Below are 9,892 nucleotides of genomic sequence, written 5' to 3'. Positions count from 1 at the left end.
TATGGAAATTACAAAATCTAGACGGAGGTGGGAGAAGAGAAGGAGGCCATTGGGAGCTTGATAAATGAAGAGCGGAGAAAGTTAGTTTAGAATAGGTTTTCTTGTATTGAATGTCATGTCAGTCCAAGTTTTAGAAAGAGGGGCTGAAAGGCCAAATGAGGACTGGTCAGCCCTTGATTTGAGGTGTCTCATCCTGGCTCTCAGTTTCCCACACTTCTGATGTAGCCAGGACCCAGAGTAATGGCATTGAGTTCAGATCAATATTTGAAGGATGGCCCTCACCCTGTTCTTTGCTCAGATTTGCTCAGCTCTGTCACAGGGATGGGAATTGGGGGCCTTTGAGGGTTAGCCTCTTGTTAATGATGGGCCTCAAAATTTGACTTCTGAAGCTTTCTCCAAAAGAAGGTGTACATATGGTTATTAAAATTATTCTTGGGTCAAAAGCATATGTTTCCTAAATGTAAATATAGGAAACATACCCTAATTTTAGTAACAGTGTTTTGGCATTTATTCATTTTTAAAAATATATTAAATTTCCAAATTTGGAATTGGCTCAGACCCCTCTCAGCCTCTGAGAGGGCCTCAATTTACCACCAAACAGCAGCCAACATTTGAGGTCCCCTGGGCTTTGTCCTGGGCCAAATGACCCAGCTGGTCCCTCTGCTAATAGATCCAAAAAACAGATTAAATTCACTACACATCTTGATCTTTCTTATATGAGTATTTCAAATGGGTTTTGGTTTTTTTTACATCAGTTTTTAAACTTTGCTCTGCATGCTTGTAGGACACTAGCACTTCTTTGACTTATGAGAATATTTTCCTCATTGAAAAAGTGCCCTAACTGGGGACATTTCTAACTATTGAAAGTGGCAGGGTGAAGGGGGGGGTTAAAATTCCCAGAGTGCACCCAGACAAAAGTGAAATAGAGTCGGCCAGTATCTGTCTAGTACTCCATAGGAACAAAGCAGTAGAAATGAAACAGTGTTTGGTCTGTGTGTGTGAAGGGGTATGTGTGTGTATGTGTGTCTGTCTGTCTGTCTGTGTATCTTTGTGCAACAGTTGTGTGACTGAGGCCTTATTCATACACAAATGAAACTAGCTCAAGTGGTGGCCTCCAATTACAACAGATTCTTTGTTTTGCCTTTCTCTGGGCTGAAAGTACTGCCAGAATTATCGGGGCAATGTCTGGGGCCCATTTCCATTTGGATGTGGAGATTTAGACCTCTAAAAATTTCCAAAAGAAATGTCCAGTTGGGCCCGTAAGGGAAGCCGTGATGCAGTCATAGGATACTTATTTATTCTTTAATTGCTGTTTCCTGTACATACATGTGTTTATATATTTTAAGACATATTTTGCTTATTACATATGCATTTTTTGGACCATAAAATAATACATGCTTTTCGTAGAAAATTTGGAAAGCATAGAAATACATACTATAAAGAAGCTAAAAATTCATGCATAATCTCAGCACTGTTATTTTAAGCTGACTTAATTCTAAAATAAGTGTTATTAATTTTTATTAATTTTTGCAATGTAATTATTTCATTGGAAGTAGTAACATAAACATTAAAGTTTTATGCTTGACCATCTAAACCTATTTATTGTGACCCTAAAATACTAGAGGGACTTGTTGAGCTGCCATCTAAAGTCCAGAGGTTATGTGATATATATCCTGAATCTTCTCCTTTTGTTTAAAAACGAACAGTGAGAGGCAGACGGCCTCTTCTGTCCTGCCCACTCTGCTCCCTCACTGTGTATTCCATAAACTTCTATCTCCTTAAAAAACAAAACCCAAAAACAAACAAAAAAACACAGTGGTAGTTAATACTCCGTACCAGCCACTGTACTAAATTCTTTACATGGGTTAAGTAATTTAATACTTACAACAACCTTATGATGAAAGTACTATTGTTAAATTTCCATTTTACAGATGGAAAAATTGAGTTGAGAGATAGCGTAGTCTCCCCATCGGCAGTTTTGTTTTCCGCAGTTTCGGTGCCTTGCCGTCATCAGCCGTGGTCTCGAAGCTGGTGATTCTCCTTCTGACGAATCATCGGAAGGTCAATGGTAACCTAACTCTACCTTATGTTGCCTACGTCATTCGTCTCACGTCCGTCATCTCATCCCTCGGCGTTTTATCATCTCACATCGGCCCAAGAAGTAAGGTAAGTACAGAATAATGAGATATTTTGAGAAAAAGAGAGAGACCACGTTCACATCACTTTTATTACGCTAATTTTTACAACTGTCCCATTTTATTATTTATTGTTGTTAATCTCTTACTGTGCCTAATTTATAAATTCAACTTTGTCATAGGTATGTACGTAGAGGAAAAAAACAGTATATATAGGGTTCCGTGCTGTCTGCTGTTTCAGGCGTCCAAGGGGGTCTTGGACAGCCTGTGTCCCCCAGAGATAATGGGGGACTACTGTATTAAGTAATTAGACCAAGATTACAGACTTGTAGGTGGGATTCTGAGCAGCACCTATGTTCTGAAACCCTCAGCAACCTTCTCCTAAACTTGACAGTGCTTAGTTTCTTAAAAAGATAAGGCCCCAGTCACGCTGGTATGGCATTTTGAGCACATTAAAGGGCAGCAAATCACATCCCTTCCCTTTGATTTCCGCAGAAACATGTCCCTTGTATCAAGTGGTGACAAGCCGCATGTGAGTTTTGCTCAGGCGTCAGGCTGGAAATGCACGTGTGTGGCAGGCAGGCTTTTGAGATCACATCCGAATGCTGGCTGGACTCATTTCAGTCCTTTGGAGTGTTGATTTAGATGAGGGAGAGGATGCAAAGCCCTCTTCTTTGGCTTAGAAGTTTATGGAGCTGCAACTTCAAAAGCTGTTTGCAATTTTATATTTGCCTCTTACTGCCAAGGTGCTTGCTTGTCTTATCTTAGGTCAGTTGGCTGAGGCTCTTCTGAGTCAGCCAGACAGACGGTTTCCTTCTGCATTTGGAAGGGGGTTGCAGGGGCAAGAAGAGGGGCGGGCCGTAGAGGGGTATGTGTGGCCGAGAGCATGATATGAGTATAAGGAGGGAAATAGGCAGAGAGCATGGATGGCAGGAGGAGCAGGAATGAGAGGGGTTGGGGGACAGGAGGCCTTCCCATAGTATGTGCTGGTGTGGGACACCCTGCACTCTAAGCAGAAAGAGCACAGAACTTAGAGTCAGACAGACCTGGTTAGAGTTGTGGCTCTGCAGCTTCGTGACCTTGGTCAACTGACGAAATCTTTACAGCCTATGTGTCCTGTTCTCTGTTTCTGGCCAGGCTCAGGTAATGTTGCCCTTAACACTCCATGCCCAGCTCTATTTAGAAGGAAGAATGCTGGTTTGGGAGGCAGGAGATCAGGATTAGGTTTTTTTTTTTTTTTGGTCTTTCCTCTTCATCAGCTCTTTTCCTGGGCAGGACAAAGCTTCGTGACATCCAGTTTCCTCACCTCTTAAATCTGTAATAGTACGTGCCCATCTCACCTCTCATGGTTTTTGGGAGGCCCAAAGGAAATCAGGTATTTGAAAAAGATTTTGTAAACCTAAAAGCATATCTAACGAGCTATTTTCTAGATGCTGGGCTAAAGGTGCAACTGAGCACAAAATGTGGGTGGGCTGCTTGATTCTCACTGGGGGATAGCAGACAGGTGTCAGTTTGTGAGCCAGTTCTCACCGACTGGTGGTGGCTGCCTGGAGCTCCACCTGGAGAAGGATTCTGAGTCTTCAGCTGGGCTCAGTGGGAAGGGTTATTAATATCTGCTCTGGACAAAGGAATAGGAGAATTGACTCATGTAACCTATCTTTGCCCAGTGATTCATAAGTATGGTTGATCATTTGATTCATGTGGAAAATGTGGTAAAACTTTCTCCTGCTACAGATTTCTGATTCAGTAGGCCAAGGGTGAGACCTGGGGTGAGGTCAGGGAATCTTCATTTTTTTTTAAAAAAGTCTTTCTTTCCATGTTATTCTGATAGTTGTGCAGGTTTGGGCACCATTGCCTCTATCTGAAGTAGAGGAGCGGCAGAGATGGAGTCTCCTGGGCCTCTCAGAGTTGAAAGAACAGAGTACAGAAGAGTTAGGCAGCTTTTCTAGACATGGTCTTAAGTTTTAAAAATGTAGATTAGACCTGTAGGGTTTTTTTTTTTTTTTAAGATTATTTATTTATTTGTCAGAGAGAGAAAGAGCGCACAAGCAGGGGGAGCAGCAGAGGGAGAGAAGCAGACTCCCTGCTGTGCAGGGAGCCCCATGTGGGGAATCCATCCCTGGGGCTCGATCCCAGGACCCCGGGATCATGACCTGACCTGAGGACCCCGGGATCATGGCCTGAGCTGAAGGCAGATGCTTAACTGACTGAGCCACCCAGGCGCCCCAAAGACCTGTGGTTTTAGTGGGTTGCCTAACTTCTTCCCCATTAAACAAATTGGTTGTATTGTCTGTTATGACGATTCTACCACTGGCTTCAGGCCGTATCCTTTTTCCTTGTGGTTCAGGCACCAGCTCCCAAATGGCCAAATCCTGAAATCCATTCCCCCACCCTTACCCCCTGCTTTGAATCTACATCATTTTGGGACGAGTGGTTTTCATAAATAAGGAAAAAAAAGAAAAGGTGAAATTAGCTTCCATGTTAACTAGATGTGCTTTGAAATTTCTGCTTTATATTTAAACATTTTGATTTTAACTTTTATTATGACGCAAGCCTGCAAACAGCATTGTAATCGTGTATATACCCCCAAACATGCTGAAGAAGCAGCTGATATTTCACCATCTGAAAACAGTTGTGCCTACAAGTGGCAGAGGCGCAGGAGGGGAGCAGTATGGACAGGATGCCTGTGTCTCATTCCTGTGCATCCGTCATCTGAGCTGACAGATAACCAGCATGTTGGCTGAGAAAACCTTGCAGAGAGAAGAAAGTGTTAAACTTCAATTAAAAAAAAAAAGACCCCCTCCAAAAACCCCCCAAATTCCTTTTCATTCAAGAATCAAAAGAGGGGCTGGGGCCCCTGGGTGGCTCAGTCGTTAAGCGTCTGCCTTCGGCTCAGGTCATGATCCCAGGGTCCTGGGATCGAGCCCCGCGTCGGGCTCCCTGCTCAGTGGAGAGCCTGCTTCTCCCTCTCCCACTCCCCCTGCTTGTGTTCCCTCTCTTGCTGTGTCTCTCTCTGTCAAATAAATAAAATCTTAAAAAAAAAAAAAAAGAATCAAAAGAGGGGCGCCTGGGTGGCTCAGTTGGTTGGGTGGCTGCCTTCGGCTCAGGTCGTGGTTCCGGGGTCCTGGGATCGAGCCGCACATAGCGCTCCCTGCTTAGCAGAGAGCCTGCTTCTCCCTCTCCCTCTGCCTGCCTCTCTGCCTACTTGTGCTCTTTCTATCTCTCTGTCAAATAAATAAATAAAAATCTAAAAAAAAAAAAGAATCAAAAGAAAGACATTGTAACTTTGGAAGTTCTGGTGCTAGTATCAGCCATTTGTCAGTAGACACAGACCAGCCCTCCAAGAACCCACCATGGTGGGGGCCCTCGTCCCAATTTGAGCTCTGCAGAGGAGCTCTTAGAAATGGTCATCACCTTTGCTGAGCAGGAGTAACCACACCCCTGGCTGCTTATGGATGAACTAGGGAGAGTTGTGGTTCTGGACATGAGAATTGCTTCAGTGCTCACAGAGTAGAGATGGGGGCAGAGTTCAAAGTTTTTGCTACTGTGAGAATTCTGACTATCAATAAGGAATAGGGGTACAGGAGGTTGGGGTTTTTTGTTGTTCTTTGGGGGGGTTTGTTTTGTTTTTAGCAGAAGCTGAGGCCTCTGAATCCTGCCTGTATGAGCAAAATATAAGCTGAGAGTCTATATTTTTTTCCTGCTTTTTCTCCTTTACTCTGTCTTTGTCTGAAAAAAAAAAATATACACATGTCTCTAGGGGAGAAAAGAGGAGTTATAGTACTAGGGGTGTGTGTGTGTGTGTGTGTGTGTGTGTGTGTGTGTGCATGAAACCAGGGGTTGCGAACTGGCAGCCCATCTATGATTTTGGGCTTCAGAGGCACTTTGGTTAGTACCTTGTAACTTTGGTTAGTACAGTGTTTCAGGTTTTTTGTGTTTTTGTTTTTGTTTTTTTTAAACTAAGTGGAGATGCACACTCTAGTTTTCCACAGATCCCTATTTTCCTACACCTAGGATTTTTATAATTCATAATTCTCATCAGTGAAGATGTTCGGCTTTGGGATGTGTGGATTAAACCTTTGCTTGCCTTGTACTTTCTGAGATCTTGTATAAAAGTGAAAAAACAAGACCCTAAGCATTCTGACGTGAAACTATAGTGTTCATTTCTGAGCCAGTATATCATTTTATAGTTTTTAATTTCTCTAGTAAAGGGTACATTTAGTCATAGCGAATGAATCTTCAAATTCCAGATATTCCAGGACATGTACTGACTCCAACTTTGAGGATTTTAATTTTTTTGCTTTATTTTGCTTTGTTTCAAGGGTGGGAGTGAAGAGGAAATTCAGGGGCGCACAAGAAGGCAAAAGGGCAGGAATGATTGATGGTCATAGAAAGTCCTGACAAATTTGTAGTCAATATTGTTTGTCTAGAGCAGCTTGCATGACAAAAGAAGTGTCAGCAGCCGCCTGAAGTCTCATTCTTCAGGACTGGGCCTCTGAGTTAGAATAGGGGGCTTGAGTGAAATGCCTGTCATGGTTAATTGGAAAAATCACTCCAGATGAGTGAGGAAGGCTGACAGTTATGCATTACAGGGAGAATTTAGTATGTCTTACAAGGTTGATACAGGCACCAGAAGTGACTGGCTTAAGTTTTTTCCTAATTAGGAAGGCCACTGGAAGGATAAAACCGAAGAAAAGAAGCAATGTGTTATTTCAGATTTCATACATGCTAGTAAAAGACTTCCAGCCCTATTAGTTTCATTGTCACCCCTAATCTTTACCCCAGGACCTTTCTTTTCTTAGATTTTTTTTTTTTTCCCCTGTTCTTGCTTTCTAATGACTGCATGGAATAAGGACCAGAGATGATTCCAGTAAGCATATGATGAAGGGGGAGACATGGTAGACTGTTGTTCTCCCCACTCCCTCTGTAGCTTTGAGTGGGAGTGTATGCCTGGCAGTGTGGGGCTGGTCAGGAGCATCTCCAGCCATCGCTCTGGTGCACGGCAGGCTTGGCACACGGCTCATTTGGTGATTTCTTGATCTGTCAGTATTTCTCACTCTCGGACAATGAGAGCTTCTGATTCTGTAGAGGCTGGAGATTTTGGTGGACGTCTGAGTCCGGCTGGTCCTCTGAGCTCCCAGGAACCTGCCATCTGAAGGCCACCACCACGGACATTGGGACATGGAGGTGCACATCTGTCCCGGGGCTCTTCAGCTTGATTTTCATCATGCATCATGGGTGCCAGCATTGTTCTCTGGTGTGCCCCATAGATTTTTGAGAAGTGGAGGACAGCTTTGTGGCTGGAGGCTTCTGAGTCTGTTTGGCCTCCAAGACTGCAGCCATCAAGCTGTGAAGTAGTGCTTCATTTGTGCTGTCCCTTGGTGATGTGTAGAGGCTGGTGGCATTTTATGAAAAGGATGTGGTCCTGAAAACTTTGCATAATTCAAAACTTGAATAATTTAGGCAATAAGCTTCAATTCAGTTTTATAATTCATTTGGCCTGCCAGCTTTGAAATTATGTTATCTTGAAAAGAACTTAAATTTGGAGGGTTTACATTACTTCACATTTTGAGCATGAAGAGATTTTATTAAATTTTTTTTTTTTAGTATTACACTATTTCAAATTTGTGTAAACTGTAACCACACTAAGATATTCTATTGGGGTTTATGTCTGGTAATTCTTTTAATTTTTTAATGCATAACCTAATTTGTGGGGCCAAATATTCTAAATCCTGCTTATCGAAATATGGGTGCAAATCTTTCGTAAGCAAGAGGGTTAGGTGATAGGACTTGAGAAGTATTTTGGGATTGATTTTGGGGCTGTTATTACTACCTTTACATGTGGCAGCTTGAAAATGTCTCAAACAGAAATCAATTGAATTCAATAAAGATTTATTTAGTACCTACCAAGGATCAGGTGGTGTAGCAGATGTTGGGGCTCCCACAAGGTCAGGAGTTGAAATAAAGTCAGTGAATTGAAACTAAATGATCCAAGAATTTTTTAAAAAAATATTTATTTATTTGACAGAGAGACAGAGAGAGTGAGGGAGAGAGAGAGAGAGAGAACAGGAGTGGAGTGAGGGGCAGGGTGAGGGGCAGAGGGCTTGATCCTGGGACTCCAGGATCATGACCTGAACCGAAGGCAGACGCTTAACCGACTGAGCCACCCAGGCGCCCCATGATCTAAGAATTTTAAACTAAAACCAGCCATGCACAGCCCTGAACATTGCTTATTTTTCTTATTCTCTACCTTTTTATCCTATTCTTTTATGAGATGAATATAACATTGCCAATTGATGTGAAGAGAAATATAAAAGTATTTAGGACATTTTGGGGAATGCCCAGAGAGGTAATGGGATGTCTGTGACTTTTTGTTTGTTTGTTTGAGTTTGGTAGCCTACGGATGCTCCATGTCGCTTCTTAGCTGTGTGTCATTGGGCGAGTCACTTAACCTCTCTGTGCCTTTGTTTTCCCTTCTGTTAAAATGAAGAAAATATAAGTCACCATCACAAAGGGTTGTTATGGGGATTAAATGAATTAATGTTTATAAAGCTCTCAGAACATGTTTGACATATTCCAAGTGTTATATTATTTTGATAAATAATATATTTTTAAAATGTCGTCATCCAGTTTTTTTTGGTTTTAGTTATGTATGGCATGCTTATACAATGGAATCTTTGTCTCTGATACAGAGATTTTTCAGGGTCAGCTCAACTTTCATTGTCCAGAATGACAACTCTAAAAATTCTTGAAAGTGGAAATTAATGTGTACTAAATGCACAACTCAACCCTGGTACCAAATTGTGTTGGTGAGATTTATCTCTTTGGTGACAGTATGATGCAGAAAATGTTCCAATCCTGGTTAAGGCAGTTGTAGTCAAAGTTTAATTGTAGTTTGGAAATGTAGTATTTAAGTGGTGTTTGCACTCTCACTAATGCTGAGTTCCATGATGATATTGATGGTCCTGAAAATGTATTTTTATCAAGGGCTTTTAAAAAGTGAAACAAATGTAGCTAACATACTGATTCTTTATAATCTATTTAAAATTCAGCTTCTTGGAGGAACTTTATATTTTCTGAAATAAATATCCCATTGAGCCTATTGGTACATATAAATATGGATTCACTAAATGTGGATTTGCTTAAAAACAAGATATGCCCAACTAACCTCATTTCCTTTTTTGATAGAAAGAGGAGACTGGTGGAGAGGGGAAATGCCACAGACAAAATGTGTCTGGATTTCAGGAAGACGTTTGACAGACTCTCTGGTGACGTCCTTGTGGGAAAGATGAAGATATGGGAACTGGGTGATAGTTAAGCTAGGAGGACCCATAGGCCATTGATGTTGATATTCAAAGGACACTCAGGAGGGAGGCTTTGGGGCTCCAATTTTTTACCCTACCTTTTCTACATCTTGATGTGAGGTTTGGATGATCTCACTAGAGGGGAAAATTTAAAAATGAGAAAATGAGAATATGAATTTTAAAATAAATAGTTTCTTCATTTCAGTGAAACATGTAGCCTGCATTTATAGGCTTGGGGAGATCTTACTTTCTGTGTGTGAGAAAGGCTAAGGATTCTTGTTGACTGTGAGCTCTGTCTGAATATCAGTGTGACGTAGCTGCTGTGAGAATTAAAGTCATCTTCAGCTGTCTTTAATTAGAAATATGATTTGATAGCAAGGAAATAATAGTCCCACTATGCTCTGCTATTGGAAGACCATTTAGAGTGTGGCTCAGCACGAGACATTGTTTTTT

The 9,892-nt window shown here is 41.7% G+C and overlaps 1 protein-coding gene across 1 annotated transcript in view; it reads left to right on the top strand.

The window, feature by feature from the left end:
- The first annotated feature begins 973 nt into the window (after nucleotides 1–973).
- Nucleotides 974–9,892, top strand: part of LOC115936549 (uncharacterized) — a 541,924-nt gene continuing 533,005 nt past the window's right edge. Inside the window, exons 1-2 of the mRNA XM_081825587.1 lie at nucleotides 974–1,006; nucleotides 1,957–2,166. Coding sequence (XP_081681713.1) covers nucleotides 974–1,006; nucleotides 1,957–2,166 — 243 coding nt within the window. The remainder of the gene's footprint in view (nucleotides 1,007–1,956; nucleotides 2,167–9,892) is intronic.

The sequence above is a fragment of the Leptonychotes weddellii genome, chromosome 7, assembly GCF_054177405.1.
Source record: "Leptonychotes weddellii isolate Sample4059 chromosome 7, ASM5417740v2, whole genome shotgun sequence".
NCBI classification, from domain to species: domain Eukaryota; kingdom Metazoa; phylum Chordata; class Mammalia; order Carnivora; family Phocidae; genus Leptonychotes; species Leptonychotes weddellii.
The sequence above is the reverse complement of the archived record's forward strand: the minus strand, read 5'-3'. Positions and strand labels throughout refer to the sequence as shown.